Raw genomic sequence first — 20,361 nt, forward strand, 5'->3', positions numbered from 1 at the left:
ACAGCAAAAGTGAGAAAACAGAAACAGTCCACCGAACTCTGAAATGACTAGATGTTGATCACATCCTGATAGCGGGTTCAAAGGAGTTACTGACATTGCTCTTCCCATATTCTGTGACATGTACAGAAAGCAACATTTTAAAAGCTGATGTGCAAAGTTCTAAGCCCATTTTGGAGGGTGAACTTTCTCTCTTTGTGCAATTTGCAGTAGCCTTTGATGAGCAGCTATAGTTTGACAGTTTAAGGCAGGCATAGGCAAACTCGACCCTCCAGATGTTTTGGGACTACAATTCCCATCATCCCTGACCACTGGTCCTGTTAGCTAGGAATGATGGAAGTTGTAGTCCCAAAACATCTGGAAGGCAGAGTTTGCCTATGCCTGGTTTAAGTGCAGGTGAAGAAGAAGAAGAAGAGTTTGGATTTGATATCCCGCCTTTCACTCCCTTTAAGGAGTCTCAAAGCGGCTAACATTCTCCTTTCCCTTCCTCCCCCACAACAAACACTCTGTGAGGTGAGTGGGGCTGAGAGACTTCAAAGAAGTGTGACTGGCCCAAGGTCACCCAGCAGCTGCATGTGGAGGAGCAGAGACAAGAACCCGGTTCCCCAGATTACGAGACTACCGCTCTTAACCACTACACCACACTCGCTCCCAACCATGAGCTAGGGATGCATATCCCAGTCCTGTCCATGGTTCCTTTTGGAAGTGGGCTACTGTATGAAACTTCTAGTAGAGTTCACTAGTAGAATTCTGTCAACCTTAAGTTTCAGCTATGAAATATAGTGACAGGATAAGTGCAGTAATGGAAGGTGGTTGCCATTTAAGATCCCTGCAGATGCCACAACACTTCCAAAGTTCTATTTTTAAAACTGCAAATTCTCAAGTTAGGGCTCAAGAAAGCTGTAAATAGATGCCTTATTCAAGTGTTAGGATGGCTCTTTCTCCTTCCCTCCCTTGCCTACCATTATTTGTCCCATCTCCAAAATATTCTTTGATCCATAGCTCTTTTTGTTCCTGAACTTTCCTAGCTGTCTCCAGAATCCAGTAGCTTCCAGCAAACCTACCCCAAAGCGCTCACATTGCCAAGATTACAGTGCCACAGAGTTAGTGCTCCTTTCTCTTTTGTGTAGAATACTTTCCCTTCTTGTATAAGCTGATAGACTCAGCCACTCTTCTTTTTGTTTTTAATAGCTCTTTTGGGGGCTAGCAAACTGGGAAAGTTTTGGGGGTAAAATGACTAATCTAGCATACCACCAGTTGATACATTTGCCTGAGTGCAAGAACCACAATGGTAATTTGCTCAGCAGCAGCGGCAAAGTTGTGTACAATGTTTGGTTGGGAATAGTGCACAGCAAGTCATATCAAAACTTAGTGGGGTGTTTCCGCAGTGGCCTCACCAGTGGCCAAAGACTGCTACTAGGAGCTTGCTGAGGGCGTGGAGCCCCTGGACCACAAGAGAAATGGAGCTATGAACATTGCAGTGTCGAAAACAATGTAGCCCAGCCAGCTTCTCTAGCAGGAACATTGATGTCTGCTAACTAAGCCATCTTTCTGGGTTCCTTTTCTGTCATTATCTTGGTATGGGAACACAGGCATCCACTTTTAGCCCCTTCTCCCATGCATCTGCATCAGAGGAGTAAATAATCTTTAGCTTTTGAAGGTGAAACAAAACTATGCAGCTGGCATTGGTAAAATATATGCTTGCAGAAATGGAACAGGTATTCCTTGCTTGTTGGCCACATTCACACAAAGCCAGATTTTGACTTCTGCTGCTTCAAGATAACAACTCTTTCTCTGCATTAAAAGGTCTGGTTGTGGAAGGCCTTTGCCTTGCTTATGCTTATAAAAGATGTTTTATTCCTTCCTTAAATTGTTTTTTTAATGAGTTGGGGAAGCAAATAAGCTGTCCAGTCCTTCCCAAAATATTTACTCAGTTGTCTTTGCCTACTTGGACAGTTTTGATAATATCTTTGCCCAGTTTTATCAAGACATGAAACAGCATGCTCTGGCAAACCTTGGGGGAAAAGTTTAGGAGCCAGGTCATCTCGGGGTCAGTTCTGATGTTTCTCCTTTAGTGACAGAGAACACATGAGCAAGGGATGCTTACAAGTAGATATCTTACATTACTCATTTATAAGAATGTTCGTCTTAGTCTAACTTTACTTTGAAACATGTGGATGAACATCACCTGTTCCAATGAAATTTGCATTAGCTTTGCCATAACCAAATAATTATTGCCTCATCAAATGCAAGGTACAAACTCAAGAAGGATGCCCTCAGTGTAGGTGTTGTCTGTGGTCAATAGCTGTTTTCTGCTTTCTTTAGGCTGATAAGGGATAGTCACAGTGACCTCAACATTTACTTACATCTCTTTTCTCATACTACATCCACAGGGTTACAGAATATGAATCACAATGGCAAAAAACAAAAATAACATAATTCATTCCATTTCTGAAAGCAATATGAACTGGCCCTGCCATTTGGTCAAGTGAGGCAGCTGCCTCAGGTGGTGGATGCCAGGATATGTGTGTGTGGAGTGATGGCAAGATGTTTGAGGAAAAAGCTGTCTGTACCAAGTGACGTCTTTGCCCTCAAGTGTGGTGGAGGGTGTCCTGGTCACCTGTGTTCAACTGCCAGCCCAGTCAGTTAGTTCTGTGTATGAAAAGAAATTACCACAGATAACAACATGTCTTGGGCTGGCCCTCCTATTTAAGGATGCTTCCAAAAGGCAAAACTAAGGGGCAGTTCTCAGTTATTGGCATCTGTGTGTCCTCTGTCGGTTGCAGAAATAAACACTGGAGGAAAGATTGCAGCTGCTGCATTCTTTCCTTGGTCCTGTAGTTGCTGCCCTACCTACAGGTAAGGAATGGTTTGACAGAGCATTATGCCCAGCATAAACTTGGGCTTATGATAGATCTCATTCCAGGTGAGCCACAAACTTTAACCACAGTTCATTCTTCGCTTACCACTCATGGTTTGTCTGGGAAAGATGAACCATGAACCTGGGTTTGGCTGTGACCCTAAACCAATTTACAGCTTAGCTCTGGGTAGTGCAGTAGCAGCAGGACCAAACCCACACGTTTGCTCATTCACACTAAGTTTTGACAACATTATTGTGTGAACTGAGTCTATTTATAGCTATACTTGATAAGATTATAGAGGCAGATAAACCTTTAAGTCTGTGAGGCAGGACAAGGTTTAGGAAGGACCAAGTGTCCACTTTTGGATTCATCCAGTGTTAAATTGTGAAGAAGCAAGGTACTTTAGCAAACTGTCATTATTTTCTGGATCTCAAAATGCTGCCCAATATAAAACCAGCATGTACTATGAGCAAGGCATAATAACATATGGTCTTAAATATGGGGGCGATGACGACCATTCCTTGACTTAAACTTTTTGCAAATGCAGCATTTTTTCCTCATGTGCACATTTCTGCTCTAAGAGATGTGTGTTGCTTGTGCGCTTTTCTTTAGAAAACTGGCTTTCTTGAGAACCTGAGTACAAAATTTACAAAACACAAGAGACATTTCTCAGACTTGCAGGTGGCTTTTCCAGTAGAAGCACACACCCCTTTTGCAGACCCAGCTAAGGTACGAGGTTCACCACGGAAGTCAAAAGCCTCTTTACTGTTATGTCATTTGAACTTTGTGGTTAGAATGGGTGTATTTTTGATTGACTAGGGTAGTACCTGCTTATCTCTTTAAAAAGAAAAGAAAGAAAGGCATTATGTATCTGGTAAATAAATGAAATTTGCAGGTGTGTGTCCACAAGAACTTTGGAAGTGTGCCAAGTACTTAATTTAGCAGTTAACTTCTTATGGGCTGCCTAAAATGTGTGAGTGCCAAGTCTTAAATTGCTGAAGTCCACAAGAAAACTTTACTTGGATTGTATCAACAGAGAATTAAGGAATCGCCCGATCTACCAAGAGACTAAGAGAAGAGCCTGTCAGGGACTCGCTGTTGAGGCAGTCTTGTAGAGAATGAGAGGGTTGGGTGTGTTTATTTACTTACTTACTTACTTACTTACTTACTTACTTAAAAAAGGTAAAGGTACCCCTGCCCATACGGGCCAGTCTTGACAGACTCTGGGGTTGTGCGCCCATCTCACTCAAGAGGCCAGGGGCCAGCGCTGTCCGGAGACACTTCCGGGTCACGTGGCCAGCGTGACATCACTGCTCTGGCGAGCCAGAGCCGCACACGGAAACGCCGTTTACCTTCCCGCTGGTAAGCGGTCCCTATTTATCTACTTGCACCCGGAGGTGCTTTCGAACTGCTAGGTTGGCAGGCGCTGGGACCGAGCAGCGGGAGCGCACCCCGCCGCAGGGATTCGAACCGCCGACCTTTCGATCGGCAAGTCCTAGGTGCTGAGGCTTTAACCCACAGCGCCACCTGCGTCCCCTTACTTACTTACTTACTTACTTACTTAAACATTTCAGATTTTAAGCCCAATTTGCATTTTAGCGATAACATACTTTTTATTAAGAATCTCCTCGACCTTGTTATACCAACCACTAAATATTCTCAGTGGGGAGGTTATGTTAAGTAATATGTTTGAACATTGAATGTATAAGTTTATGTCTTGAGTCAATGAATAAAACAAACACCATTAGATGTTCTGCTGGATAAATGTTTAATGGTCCTTGTATTTGTATCTGTTTAAAAACTAAAAAAAAATATTGGGGGGGTTAATAAGAAAGGAATCTCTTCAATCTAAGCTTTTTTAAAAAAAACACCACACAAATAAATCTGCAAACCTTCAGAGAGGTGTATTGATGTTAGTCTTTTTGCAGCAAACCAGCAAAGAATCTTGGGGCACCTTAAATACTTTTAAAATGTGATGGCAAGGCTTTGGAATAAAATTTCTGCAAGTTAATGAAAATCCTGTGCTGAATAGTTTCACAATTAATTTGATTATGAATTAACCACATGCTGTAAACAAAAAAAGGTTGTGCTTGTTCTAAGAGAATACCCCATCAGGATTGGTCAAGCAGAGCACTCGTGCACTCTAGAGTAGTTTTAAAGCTGCTGGCTTGTGGCCCTGACTACCTGCGCATTTCTTAACATTTCCAAAGACCTATCTTTATGGCCTTGCTTATATGACCTTACCACCACTCTTCTGTGATTGAATGCTCCAGCTAGATCTGCCACTTCGGACTATCTGTGCTGACATGGCCATTAGCTGAGAAGTAAAGCACCAGCACAGAAGAACTTACATATGGATGATTACCCAAATCACATATTATGTTTACAGTGGCACCTCTGGTTACGTACTTAATTTGTTCTGGAGGTCTGTTCTTAACCTGAAACTGTTCTTAACCTGAAGCACCACTTTAGCTAATGGGGCCTCCTGCTGCCGCTGCGCGGCCGCTGCATGATTTCTGTTCTCATCCTGAAGCAAAGTTCTTAACCCGAGGTAATATTTCTGGGTTAGCGGAGTCTGTAACCTGAAGCGTATGTAACCTGAAGCGTATGTAACCCGAGGTACCACTGTACATGCATGTTTGGCAGACTGTTGGCAGGGCTGGCCCAAGATATTTTGCAGAAATGTAGCTGGCGCCCCAAGTTAAATTTCAAGCTATTTGGGTACTTGAGACAGAAAATCCACAATTACCTTCCCCCTCCTTGGCTGTAAAAATCTAACAATCTAAATATATCTAGATAGATAGACAGACAGACAGACACCCAAAAGCATTTGGAATTGCTAGTACAGGCATAAAAGGTGGTGTTGCATTAACCACCTCTTACTTCTGAGTAAATGCATTCACAGTTGGAATCGGAGTTGGCCCAGCCAAGGAGGCGAACTAGGCAATCATCAGGGTGACTCAATTTCAGAGGTGCCTGTCTTGGTTCTAAAATGCATTGGGGAGAGAAGCCACGGTTTGCACTTATGGAGGAGAGGTGCGCAAAGGCATCTCTGGCTGGTCGATATTCCTTTCTGTCCAGGAGGAGACAGTAGGAAGCCTTCTGATGTCCATTAGCTATTTGTGGCATAGAAGAAAAGTGGCAAGGGGAAGGAAAAGAAGCAATGGGCATAAATAACCAAATAAGCTCATAGTATCACAGCTAGCTCATCATGTCATGTGTTGCTGTGCTGTTTGGAATATAAAGTGTTTTCTTAGGAAAGCAGGAATAAAAGACAACCTTGGGCTAGCCCTGGCTGAGATGTTAAGCTAGATTCACTACAATGAGATTAACTACTAGTGCTCTAATTTTATAGGGCTGATATGTTTGAGAGTACAGTATGAACAGTTATAAAATCGAGTGGGAGACCTCGTTTCTCACTTCAGGAACATCGTGCTCACATTCCTAGCTTAGGGGGTGCTTTCTCCTTGGTTGCAGTTCAGTGAGCATTTAGCCACTTAATACCCACTGATGTTTAATTTGCCTAACCACCTCCTGGCCTGCTGCCTCTGGGGGTGCAGCTAGACAGGGGTTTACTATTGCAGATGAGTCGCTGTAAATGGGTCATTGGCAACAGTTTGGTTTTTTAAAAAACTTACTAGATTTTGCATGTAAATGGTAAATCCCAATTGAATTTGCCGGGGGTAGGGGTTAGGGCTGGCATTTTTTAACCCTAAATAAAAAATAATCATTCCCAGAATAAGCACCCATCCAGAGGCACCCTGGGTACAATGGGGAGAGTTGTGCTGGCTGCTAGTTCCCAGTGTCGACTCCAGTGCTAGTTCCCAGTGTCGACTCCAGAAAGCAAAAGACCTGAGAGTGCTTGGTATTCTCAAGCCAAGCCAGCAGTGGCAGAAACCAGCTATTTTGCTTGGCTGGTTAGGGAGTTTCATAGAAAAGCTTTTTTGATTCAAACAAGCAAATATGGGGTTGCACTGGCTGCACACGTGGCTGCAGTAGCATGTCGGGACTTCTGGAGAACTTTGTGCTTTGAACCTGAACCTCGTGAGACACAGAAGTGAATGCAAGGAGTGTAAATCATTGGCTATGTGAATAGCAGCAGCATAAAGCCTCTATAGGCTGACCAAGATGTTCAGTTTGGCCTTCTCAACTTTAGACTTCAGAAGCTGCTTGATAAGAAGTGTGGGAACTAGAGATTGACCTTGGACATTCGAGAATGTCAACAGAAGAAGCCTTAGTAACTGCATTTTGCAAGATAAACTATTTGTTGGAACAGCTTCATAAAAAAATGGATGTTATGACTACTAAAACTGACATTTTGGGACCAAAAGTGAGCACCAATACAGAAATTATTCAGGATTTGGCACAGGAATCTATTTTAACAGGACAAATTGTTGAAAAGGAGAAGGAGAAAGTTGCTGTTGTCGAACCTAAAGCAATACAAGGGGGAGCCTTAGTCTTACAGAGGCAAATTGAAGACTATAAGTTGAGGCCCTTTATGATTGAAACTAGAAAAACTCAGACTCTGAAGATCGGAGCCCGGCCTGGACTGGAAAAGGAAAGTTGGAAAGATCCCTCTATGCAGGGATTAACTGACTTTTGGAATATGGACTTGGGTCAGGAGGAGATTGGAGCTCGGGGGGCCTTTGGAGTTGGAGGAATTTTGAAATATGCCCTGAAATACTTTATGGATCCTAGCCTTAACTGTGGAAATTTGGCTGACCTGTCGAGAGGGAGTGGAGGTGTCGTTGGATTGGAGTTTCCTTGAGATCTGCTCTTTAGCATCAAAGAATATGAAGAAGAACTGCAGAAGGGACGTGGAAAAGAGTTAAGAGCCTCGGACATAAGATCTCCAGGTTGATGGACTGTATGGAGTGGACGGAAGTGTCTGGCAGAGCCCGAGACCGGGGAGAGGAGATGGTGGAAGAAGATTGGAAGATTTAAAGTCTATATATAGAAATATTGTAAAATTAATGAGTGACAGGAAAATGTTGGAATGAATTTTTATGGCCTTAGTAGAAATGCTATAAGGAGTTAAGCTTAAATAAGTATACTAATTTTAATGGAAATAAGATTAAAAATATGTTAAGACATTTATATGATAGAAAATGGAGAAAGATGGAAAGGAATTGCTGAAACAATTAATGGAAGTGGAATACAAAGAGGGAGGTGAGAGGAGGTCGATGATATAAGGGAATGAAAGTTAGAATATGGAAAAGGTATGATGTATGTTTTTAAATTGTTTTTGTTTTGTTTTGTTTAGTTCATTGTGTTAAATAATGTGTTAGGGTTGTGTTTTGTATGGTTTACATATTGTATTGTATTGTTTTATTTTTTCTTGTTCTTGTTCTTTTTTTTCCCTCTTGTCTCTTTTTCCTTTTTAAAAAGTAATAAATATTATTTTAAAAAAAACTTTAGACTTCAGAAGCAAGGCTCAGGACTCCAGGTTTCATTATGGCTGCACACAGTCCAAACAGGACTCTGATAGGTGGCCTCTTTATTCCATTCATTTCACAGAAGTAAACAACCCCCTAAATTTCATTCTTTTAAAAAATAGGAGGGGCAGGGATGTGAAAACTGAAGTTTAGGGGGTTGCCTGCCTTTGTTTGTCTGTGTTTCATTTGTTGTGGGGAGGTCGTCTTCGCATCACCAGTTATTCTTATGTGAAACTGGTATTTTGTGGTTCTCACAATAGTTTCTATGGCAGGGGGGATCCCTGCCAAAATACAAATTTGTGACTTTACTCTGTGGCTTCGATTACTTTCTTCAGTAACGTTCTATACATGCGCGTATTATATTTTTAAAAATATGTTTAGCCATAAAGCCGCATAGAGGTTTAATTTACAGTTAGGCAGGGTACAGATTTGGTTAGATAAATAAAATGTAGGTCTGAGAATAGGGCTATTTCCTGTCTCCCCCCCCCCCCCCGCTTCTGTTGTGGCACAGTTGCATTGTGTTACCATCTGCTGTGGCCTGATAATCATGTATGATTTGGTGTCAGCACATGCAGTGGTTGCATATCTCAGAATGAACAGAGCATTTTCTGTGGGCTCTAACTCCTGACCCCTGGCCACTCTAGTGATGGTGGGACATGTGTGTTTCGGCAGCACATGCACAGCTGATGTCTTCCTCGGGAGCATTTCTCTATCCCATTCCAGTTTACTGGCTGTTTGCAAAAGGCATCAGAAAACTAAATGCAGTGATGTCCCCCTGCATATTTATTTTTATAAAATTGAATGGGGAGATATTCTGGGAGAAATGCAGATAGTTAGCGGTTTCATACACTCCATAACATATAGTTAGGTCCTCAGAAGCAGGAGTTATTAGCACCAACTTCTTGCTATCATGTGTACAGTCCACAAAACATATGCGTGACATTATCAATCGCAACTTCATTCCTTTCCTTTAATTTCTGGAAGTGTTTTTCCATGTAGAACATGTGCGGTGCTCCACTTTTAACACTGAATGAGATCCCTGCCTCTACTGATCCTACCTTTATTATTCCTCATGAGATTATTTTCTGAGTTTTCTCTCTGTTTCTGAGTGACAAATTTGATATTTGCAGTTCTGGTGAAGTCAACTGTGGGCGAAACTGGGCAAGTATGAAATGGCAGAAATGCTTGAGGCAGTCAGGAAAGAAGCAAAACTGCTTCTTCATATGTTGCTTTTAAAACAAGCTCCTCTGTGTTTGCTCTGTCAGAAAAGGGTTGACGGTTCATGGTCTAGTCTTCTCTTCCAATTCTTGCTTTTAAATAATAATAATAACCTTAGAGGAATCAGCTGCTAGATCATGTCGCCCTCCTTTTGGAAGGTGCAAGGTAGAAACTGAATGTTTTGTGCTTGTTTGACACATTCCTTATGAATGAGCTGAAATTCCCAGAGTGAAGGCCTGCATGTTGCATTTACGGACCCTAAGACTGAAGAATAATTTCTTAACATGGAGTAAAGGTAAAGGGTAAAGGGTAAAGGGACCCCTGACCATTAGGTCCAGTCGTGACCGACTCTGGGGTTGCAGCACTCATCTCGCTTTATTGGCGGAGGGAGCCAGCGTACAGCTTCCAGGTCATGTGGCCAGCATAACTAAGCCGCTTCTGGCGAACCAGAGCAGCGCACGGAAATGCTGTTTACCTTCCTGCCAGACCGGTACCTATTTATCTACTTGCACTTTGACGTGCTTTTGAACTGTTAGGTTGGCAGGAGCAGGGACCGAGCAACGGGAGCTCACCCCATCGTGGGGATTCGAACCGCCGACCTTCTGATCGGCAAGTCCTAGGCTCTGTGGTGTAGCTTCACATAAAAGCACTGGTGGATACTCCCCATTCAAAAGTAATTCTTCTAAGTGGGTCCTCTAAACCTGAGACCCATCAGATGTGGCCCACAAATCATGGGTTTGAGAGGTTGTGCATGTGTGCTTGCCACACTCTGGTGTTCTATACACCATGCAGTAGTGCCATGGGACCTCCTTTTCCATAGGTTCACCCCACAGTCTGCTGCAATGTTTAAAGGCCTGCAACAACACGGGTCTTTCCATGGTGCCATCACTCTACAGAGAGTTCTATGGAAAAGACCCATTCAGTGACTTCAGCAACATGCCTGCAAGCTTTTAAAGCAGGGATGGAGACATCCCACCCACCAGAAGTTGCTTAACTACAGTGCCTATTAAGAGTGATCATCAGTCACTCTGACTAAGGGTGATGGGAGTCCAACAGTATCTGAGTAGTCACTGGTTCCCCATCCCTGCTTTAAAGATTGCAGTAGTTGTGACACGAGACTTTCCCAAGAAGCTGTCAAGACGCACCTGAAAGCCTGTAGTTCTTTGGCTGTATGGTGATCTTCACCATGCATGCAAGCCTGCTTGCCTGCTTCCATGAGCTCTGTAAAAGTAAAATATATCCCTCTAAAGGTGGTACGTTGTGTTAGTTTAGATATACTGATGGAGATAAGCACTTCATCTGGGAAGACCATGTCACAGAAACAATCTCTAGACTTTGGCCAGTGCTTCACACAAGAGCACAGCACATTTAGACAATTAGAGTGGCATGATAAATGGGCCTGTGAATCCTCCCCTTTGATGGGACCTGTTTCCCATTCATTATCATTCCAACCATCTTGCTAACAAAAGCAGAGCCAGACCTGGATTCAGAACATGCAGCCATACCCAGGCTGGAGTGTTTGCTTTCATGTATTTGTCTCTAAGGCTTCTGTCCTGCCTGTGGAACAGCCCCTGTGTTGCTTCTGACATATGCAGCTGCTTTAAAACTTACTTAGCCATCAGTAAGGTTCATTTTAGGATGCCTCCATCTCTCTGTCACCCCACCCTCATGAATTGTGAAACTCAAAAGGCTAAAATTACTCAAGCCCCTCTCTCCTCTGACTTGTATTTTTCAGTCCAACAAGGTTCCTGTAGTGCAGCCGTCCCATGGTGTCCATCCACTCACGCCACTCATCCCATACAGCAATGAACATTTCAGCCATGGCTCCCATTCGCCACACCTGCCAGCTGACATCAACCAGAAACAAGGTAACCATAATGCTATCAGCTTCCTCTATTTACTTTGCAGGGAGTGGGGGAGAGGAGGGGAGGCGTCTGAAAATCATTTAGAAAACTTATGGGTTAAAAAAAAAGGTAGGCTGATAATAGGATTGTCAACTCACTAAACTTTACCCATATCAATGAAAGTCAGGATGATTACTGCAAATATTCACCCTTGAACTGTATTTCACAGCCATCCTCATCCATTTTGCACATCACCTATGAATGTCTGAAAGCTATTCTCAAGCACCAAAGCTGCTGGCATATGCATTTCTACTTTTAGGATCAGCATTCAGGGGCCCTTGTGAGCAAAGAAGCAGCAGGAGGAGGGGTGCTTAACCCTTCCCTACCGGCCACTTGACTCTCAAAAATTGTTCCAGTTTCCTGTTTTTGCCCTCCTCCTTGGGATTAAAAAAAAATGCTTCTTACAAAGGGAAATGTGCTTTGATCTTGGTGGGTGATTGGATTGCTAGATGATTTGGAATGGAGACATTGCAGGAAGGGGAAAGGGGTCAAGCACTTCCTCAAAGAAGAACCCTTCCCTAGACTTCAAGGCAACCATGTGAGGCTGCTAATTAGTAAAATAAAATAAAACCTGAAAACATGTATGATCCTAATCATGGGCCTCCTGCTTCTCATCTAAGTTTGGCCCTGAGTGATTAATGTGGGTTCAAGAGCAAGTTGTGGTCTTGGTCACACACTCTTTTCTGACATTTAGTGGTATTTTCTTTCACAACCCCCTCACAGTGTCGAGGTGTGCCTAAGCTGACTATTTAGATACGACTGGGACCAAAAGCATTTTTTCGTAGTGGTTTCTGCATGACATCTCTTCAAAGAGCACATCAAAATAAGTGAGAGATATGCCACTGTGATGTTTGATGTATTGTGGCTCAACTTCCATTGGTTGAATAATGACAGTATTATAATATTGTCTTTAAATTTCCAGCGTAAATTTGTTTCCTTTCTCATATTGTAGTGGGCACAGTGTCACATGATAGCATTTATCCTATGAACTATGGAATATACGCACCTTGTTTCTGTGTTAATAAAAATATCTGATTTTAAAAAGTTAGTGGCCACATTCACAGGTCAAGATGAACTAAGATCCCTAGCTTATTTTTGTTTTGTCCCTTTCTTCTCATATGCAGATAAAGCTAACTGGAATGTGATAGCTTATCACAGAATCACAGAATTGTAGAATTGGAAGCACAGCCAGTGCTTGGTCTGCATTTTAGAGGAATTTGAATGGGGACATAAAACAATATTTAAATATGGTTATCGTGGTGTGTGAACCCAGGAGCCTACTCTCAATCAAGACAGAAATGTAAGCCAGGGTTAAAGTTGACTCCATGAATCCTGGGTTCACACATCATAATAAGATACCCTCTCCTGGTTTGTTTTATCCACTCATGCAAAGGAAGAACAGGTTGTGCGTACTAGCATGCTGCTCTTTCACAGTAAGACAGGGTCAGCCAGGAGTCCTGGCTTATTGTGTCATGAGAATGTGATCAGTGGTACAAAACTGTTAGGTACTTCCTACCCTTAAAGGTAAAGGTAAAGGTTATGCTAGGGTGTGCAGGATTTTACATTTACCAGCTTTACAGATTGTCATTTAAGAACTACTTTCACTTTAACTCTCTGATAGCGCTTTTTATTACTAGTTTTAAGGGTGTACTTTTATATACTGTAGATTGGGAACAGACACACAAACAAGCAACACCCAAGACATTGTGATGCTGTACTTCTTTCACTCATAGCTCTTTGGCCTTCAAACAGGTGGTTCTCCACAGTCCTACACTTATACCATCTGACCTTCCTAGACATTTGCATCCACTCTCAGTGGGGTGTTCCTGAACAAACATGTCTTGAGAGATGTAAAGAATGTTTGTTTCATAGAATTTCTCCTTACAAATTTCTGGAGTTGGATATGGTTTCACAGTAGTAATTACCAGTTGCATATTCCCCCCCACACACACCCTACTCAAGCTCCTAAGCAATGGCAAAGCAATGCACCTTGTATGGTTAAGCATGCTGTCAAACACCAAGGCTGTTAAGAAGTGTGTTTAGCAAATGTCATGAAGTTAGCACATGTTCTATCTTAAGCCCCTTAGAGAATTATTCTGCTGCACTTTAGACCCCAGAAAACATTGAGAATGTTTGACCTGGGCTCAGAAGATTTTTCATTCTCCTGATCCCTACAAACTGAACATGTTCTCTACACATCTAGTCTCTTGGATCTAAAATTGCCCACCAGCATTCAGAGAAAATTAAACCTAAAACATAAGAATAAAAAAAAGTTAATGAATTATAACCTACAAGAAGCTTAGCTAAGGGCAAATATTGAAGTCTGGCAGGAAGTGGTGAATGAGGATAGTTCAAATCTTGCTTGGCTCTTCAGGGAATATAACACAAAGTACCTTATATCCAGCTGTCCTTGAACATACCCACAGAATAAGTCCCATGACTTTTGAAGAGGCTTTGAAAGTCTCTGTGAGTGCACCTCAAGAGACTTATTCTTAGAATAAAAAGCCATAACACGTCTACCCTGAGGATGGAAAGCTCCCCTGTTGCATGGGCTGGCTTGAAGTTAAGCTTGTTGCTGTGGCTGCTGACAGCATCCCAGTGTGACTGACTGTAGAAGGCCCATGGCTTAAGGACTCTCATGGATTGGACATGCGCCAAAGCAGATCCACAGCATCCTTAAGTTTATGATGAGGCGGCTTATGTGAGAGAAAGGAGCTGTCTTAATTCATTTTTACAGACTGAAAAAAATAATTAAGGCTGCTCCTTCCAGTCAGCGATTAAAATTGCAACGTGGGAATTTTGATGAGGCATACCACTTGTTTCTGATTTCGTGATTTTTACTCATGTGAGAAGCCAATGGGAACACTTAATAATAAATAATAATAAATTTTATTTATATCCTGCCCTCCCCGGCCGAAGCCGGGCTCAGGGCGGCTAACAACACTAAAACAGTGCAACATTATAAAAACATTATAAAAATTAATTAAAACCAAAATTGATGGCAACAATAAACTAAAGTTTTGTAAAATTTGCCAAGGAGGGAGTCAGGCTGCGCCCTGACCAAAGGCCTGGTGGAACAGCTCTGTCTTGCAGGCCCTGCGGAAAGATGTCAAGTCCTGCAGGCCCTTGTCTCTTGTGACAGAGCGTTCCACCAGGTTGGAGCCGCAGCCGAAAAAGCCCTGGCTCTAGTTGAGGCCAGCCTAACCTCTCTGTGGCCTGGGACCTTCAAGATGTTTTTATTTGAAGACCGTAAGTTCCTCTGTGGGAACATCACCATGTTGGAAGTATGTTGCCCTGAAGTGGGAAGCGTAATCTGAAGAGTCCTTCTGGATGTGACCAAAGTGTAACTGCACATCTTTGCAGATGGAGAATGGAAGCAGGAGGCTCTGCTTATGCATTGAATGAGTATTACCACATCCCATACTGCTTTGGATTTCTAAGCAGTTGTGTGATACTGTAACATTGGCTGGAGGCCACAGAGGTCTGGTTCTCAGGTAGTTACAACCACTGCCACCACCTGCATAGTTTGTTCTCTTTCCACCCTGCACGCAGGTTCGTGTATACAGTGTTTGTGCTATCAAGCAATGACTTTCATACATGAAACCACCATCACAAATCAAACACATGTGGCAGAATTTCCATATCACCTAAAAGATTATTATTCCATGAAGGCCATTCAGCCAACCTGGGTGTGTGTGCTAAACATAACCTGCAGTCAGAAAGAAGCAGCATACACTTTTTCCAAACACAATAAGAATGCAACCTAATGTCACGATAGTGCTCATTCTGTTTACGATTCTGTCTCTTGTTGGTAATTAACATAGATATATTTTAAACTATAGAAAGTTGGGGTGGAAGGTGGGACCACTAGGGGCGCATCAGAAGATGGCTGACAATAGCATCTCTCCGATCCACACGAGGTAAATTGGAGGCTGTGATGGGAGTAAATAGCCTCCTTACCCCCCCCCAGGATGGTGGTGGGGGACTGCCCTTGCCTGCTATGCCCTATACCACCCCCAAATTTGTGGGGATGGGGGCACTAGGCACAATGCCCTCCTGTGGGATTTTGGCGCTCCTGGACGCCGTCTCTGATCCGCGCCACTAGCTGCAAGAACTTCAAAAGAAACAATTTGGATGAAGCGAATGCACATATCTAAAGGAAGAAGGGGGAGTAAAGACTGCTAACAGAAGAGATCTCTGATAAAACAAGACGAGTCGGAGGAACAAGTATAAATCATGAGACGATATGCCAAGACTCGGTATGGCAAAGGGACTGATGGGGGAGGGGGAAAAAACTTTACTTTCTTTCCTTTATGTGATTAAACAAGAATCCCCCCCTCACAAGTCAGAAATGTCGTTTTAAGGACTTAAGCTGTGGATTTAAGGTTGTGTGGAGATAAACTTTCGAACCAAAGCATATTTTAAGAAGAGCGTGGAATGTATAAGGGCTTTGGAATGACGCAGTTAAAAATTCCGTCGCCATATTGGGAAGTACTGTCGGAGGACTTAAGTCTGAGAGGAGAAATAGAGAAATAGAGCTGTTTTTATATTGTGGGTGAAACTCCTCAGTGGGACTTAAGAACGACAGTTCTGTAATTAATGATGGAAAGAGTGCTGTTATCTATGAAGGCGATGATATATGGAAACCATCTCGATTTGAGGATTGGAGGAACGGAAAAATTCACACAGGATTATTATTGGTGTTTATCAGCTTAAGGAGACTATCAGAAGAGATCATAAAGAAAAAAGAGACAATATATGAACAAGATGTGATGTGGAAACAGCAAGATAAGACTGGATAGAATTATGAACTTTGTTTGGACTGATTTGGACATTAACGCAGTGGCAAGAAGATGATCAGAATTCCCCTTCGGATCTTGAAATATGGGTTCCCTCAACAAAATTTAAAATTCGGCTTTGCAATTCGGAGTTTATGTGATGTGATTTGATTTGATTTGATTTGATTTGATTGGCCGGTTAATAAAAAATATTTTTTTTTAAAAAAGAAAGTTGGGGTGGAAGGGAGAAAAAAACTTCTCTAGGAACTAACATACCCCAGTTGGTTAACAAACTGGTGTGCTAAACAGAAGCAGCAGAAACCAAGAAATTAAGGTCCTAAAGGAGGAGGAAGAATTAAGTGAGACTAGGGCATATAGTTTGCTTTAGCAAACTGATGTGCACTGGGTGAATTGAGAAGAAAGAAATCCTTTCCCCACCCCTTTTCTCCCACACTCATGCTCCTTCTAATGATCATCCACTCATTCCTGAGTAAATTACCTTTCCAACCCCACGTATGAAAACTGGTGACTTAACTTGATGGTGGTTGGGTTTTCTTGTACTTTGATGATAATACTTAGAAATTACATACCGCATTCAAAGTACTTCACATATATTATCTCTGCTATCCTTCCCGCAGCACTGTGGTGTAGGCCCACATTGCTATCCCTCTATTATAGATAGGGGTTTGGGGATGAGGCTGAGAAGGCTGGCCCAAAGCCATCTTTTGAGGTTGTGGGTAGCTGAGGTGAGATTTGAACTGAGGGCTCCCCACTCAAATCTTTTCTGCTGCATTATCTGCCAGCTTTATCTTGTCTCTACTCCATGTGCTTTTGTCCCACACATTTCCTGTACTTGCCACCTCCTTCAGTGCCCTACCTTGGCTGACTACGCCGCACCAACTTCATCTTTTGCGTACTCTGGATACTTTTGTCCCACTCACTTCCTGTACTCCTCACCCCATAAGTGCTGTACTTTGATTGTCTGGTTGCAGTATTGTGTTGAAGAGTATCTTAATAGTATCTTAAGGATATTTATTCTGTCCAGAAATGGGGGACAAGGGAGAGACAAAGTAAGTTAACCAACTCTGGTTATTGGATGCTAAGAAATACTGAACCTTTGTACCATGTCCGTTATAGCCAAGTTAATGCTACTTAAAAGGAACCTAGAAATTGCTTCGCCTAAACTTCCTGATGTTTCAATTTTCTGCCAGGTGTACACCGTCCTTCTCAAACATCAGACATTTCTGGTTTCTATTCCCTCCCTCCTAGTGGAGTTGGACAGATAACACCTTCTATGGGATGGTAAGTATTAAATACCTATAACTGAGGGAAGTTTGTCCAAATTGGGCTACCTGGGCAACACCAACCATTCTCCACAACACCTGAAACTGTATATGTACACACTTCAGTATACTTTTCCCTGGCACCACAATTAGTTCTTGACACTGGTCTAGGTGTGAAAAAAAGATTTTGAGCAAGATATTGGTTCTCTCTCCTGCTCTTCTACTTTGATCAGGGACTGTTGTGTTGACCCTTGGCCTAGAATCTCTTGTTCAGCCCCATGCTGCCATTCTGAAATGCCAATAACAAGCAAAAGCATGGTAGGTCATAGAATTTGCTTTCTTCTCACCACAGGCAAGTGTATACCTGAGTTATTGAAGAAATATTGTTGTTAAATTCTGTCCCTAAAACATATGGTTCTACAGAAGGCCTTCCCCTTCTTACTATGGATTAATGGCAATCCAATGTGGGTCCTGGTAAACATGCAAGAGAGAGGGAAAATGCAATCTATGGCAGAGTCTTTTAAATGAAGATGGACAGCATTTTCTCCACTTCATGGCTGTATATTTAGGCCAGAAGCTGAGGAGACAAAAGCACTCAACACACATTCAACCATAAGTAAACCTCTCCCCACCCCTTCCATGTATTAATTCACTTACATGATGCAGCAGGCGTTAGTAGAACTGTGCAATGCATGACAGTGTGGAATTGTAGAAACTTCAACCCACCATTTCTGAACTGAAGAGGTTACCAGAATATTACTATTACTACTACTACTACTACTACTACTAATAATAATAATAATAATAGAGAGTAAAGTTCCTGTGTATCAGCTGAACGCACTCTGTAGAGATGGGGGAGATATTTAGTTCAGTTTGCATTTAAAGGTGAACCTAACTAATTTGTGTTTTCCAAAACAATTCTGAAATCTAAAGACAGTCTTCAAAATGTGTGCTTTTCTGAATTTTGCACTGTAGTTCTCCAGCCAAGTAATGTGTGCAAAAATGAATGTACTGGGACAAAGTGTGCATAAAAATGCACATGTCAGTGAAAGTAACCTACAAAGATGCATTATGTTCAGCAATACTGTTTTGCAAAAATGTAAAACTGCATATAAACATGTGCATCTTGGGAGAAATTCACACTAAAATGTTAGTGAATTTCCACAAAGATTTTTTAAAACACACGCACACACACAAAATGTGCAAACTGATATTGGAGAACTAAACTTAAGATTGGAAGAATGAGAAATGGAAAGAAACCATCATTTGCAGATTCACCCATCCTTAGCAGTATGCAGATAGGAATTTCTGCCATAACTGTGGCACAGGCATGTTAAGTGCATCACCTAAGGGAGATGCAATAAAACACATCACAAAGCAATACAATACAATATTTGACTACCAAATGATTTTCTATATATTTATTCACAAAGAAGAGGCACCTGAGGCTTCAGGCTTTTTGGTTGGTTGGTTGGTTGGTTGGTTAGTTGGTTGGTTCTTTAGATGTTTTATGTTTAACATTGTATCAGTCCTAGACTTGCTATAATTTGGGCGATGATTAACTACTGTTTAAAAGGAATAAAGTAATTTGGAGAGGATAGGAAGACCTCTGAGTTATTTTTCTGTCGGCTTGGAAGGGTGTCCGCAGAAAAGACAGACAGGAAGTATGTAAGGCACAAACCCTGCTTCTAGAAAGCAAAGCTGATACTGATACTAATATTGGTTTGTTGCTTGATCGGGCAGCATCTTCATGCTTTTACTTTCTATTAGCCCCTCTTGCCAACTTTAACCACTAGTGATCAGACAGCCAGATTTTTAGTAAGGGATTAAAGAGATCAAGAGGCAGACATTTCCATTAGCACTTTCTCCCCATAGCCACCACAAAGTATTTCTCCATTTTCAATGCAATGTCTGTTTCCATCAAAAAGTTGCATCTAGAGGAAGCCCAGTTTTTCTTCCAGTTGCACTGGGGATGGAATCCAGAGGCCTGCACATATGTAGAAAACTGCTTTGTATCTGACCATGGGCCAGGCTACATGTTACATTAAATATGTGTCTTCGTTTACATCTTTCTGTTTTAAAAAACCAGCAACACTGCAGCAGGACCCAAGCAGGAATGGGACGCACAGCATATCAGGAGAAGGTCTATCTCTCTTCTCCAAACACAGGTGCACAGCAGAGTCAGACCAATTTCATGCTTTATGCAGAAATTGTGTTTGCTGATAGTACACCCCCAGTTTTTGTTTCTCACAGCATACGTAAAAAATGACAACCCAGCTGTGTCCCTAAATGCACAACACGGAGCCCCGATATGGCCATGACTTTGCACTCTTTCACTCATATTGACATTCCTAAATGAAACGAAATTCCTGCACAAAATTCAAATACCTATAAAAACGTTGAGGAAACCCATATGTAAATCATAAAGATGTTATGATAGCATTTTCCACAGCTTGCTGGATTGCAGCATTTGGCTATGAACTCCTGGTACATCAGTGTGCAGTGGAAAATCCCACAATGTGTGCACAGTACCATTTGCATGTGGGTGTACTTCAGATGCTTACGCAGAAGTACACTTTGTGACCCTATAAAACTCTGGTGCAAGTTTATCTTTGGATTGCAGTCATTGCATAGAGCTCTAAGAAAGTTAGGTGTGGCTTAATTTCTCTGCAAGCTCAGTAAGATATAAGCACTTAGTTAAAAATTTGTTCTCGGGGATTTTATATTTACTTGGCTTCTCCAAATCTGCAGTTTAAATGTTTCCCGGCCTATATACTGTATGCGATCTTTTCCCATTTGTATACACTGAGCTGTCTACAAGCAAGTGCAACTGATGCCCCTCCAATAATACGTCCAGGGGTGTGGGGGGGGGTGTTTTGTTACTT

At 42.1% G+C, this 20,361-nt stretch overlaps 1 protein-coding gene across 13 annotated transcripts in view; it reads left to right on the forward strand.

Annotated features, from left to right (window-relative positions):
• The window catches only part of TCF7 (transcription factor 7), a 117,861-nt gene that overhangs the window by 68,032 nt on the left and 29,468 nt on the right, over positions 1-20,361 (forward strand). For all 13 annotated transcript variants that reach the window (XR_013836475.1, XR_013836476.1, XM_079968131.1 and 10 more), the window contains 2 exons: positions 11,247-11,379; positions 17,405-17,495. Coding sequence is in view for 11 of the 13 variants with exons in the window: in XM_079968131.1 (XP_079824257.1) it covers positions 11,247-11,379; positions 17,405-17,495 (224 nt within the window). In the remaining 2 variants the exon portion in view is untranslated. The remainder of the gene's footprint in view (positions 1-11,246; positions 11,380-17,404; positions 17,496-20,361) is intronic.

This window comes from Podarcis cretensis (assembly GCF_951804945.1).
Source record: "Podarcis cretensis genome assembly, chromosome: 2".
Taxonomy (NCBI): Eukaryota; Metazoa; Chordata; class Lepidosauria; order Squamata; family Lacertidae; genus Podarcis; species Podarcis cretensis.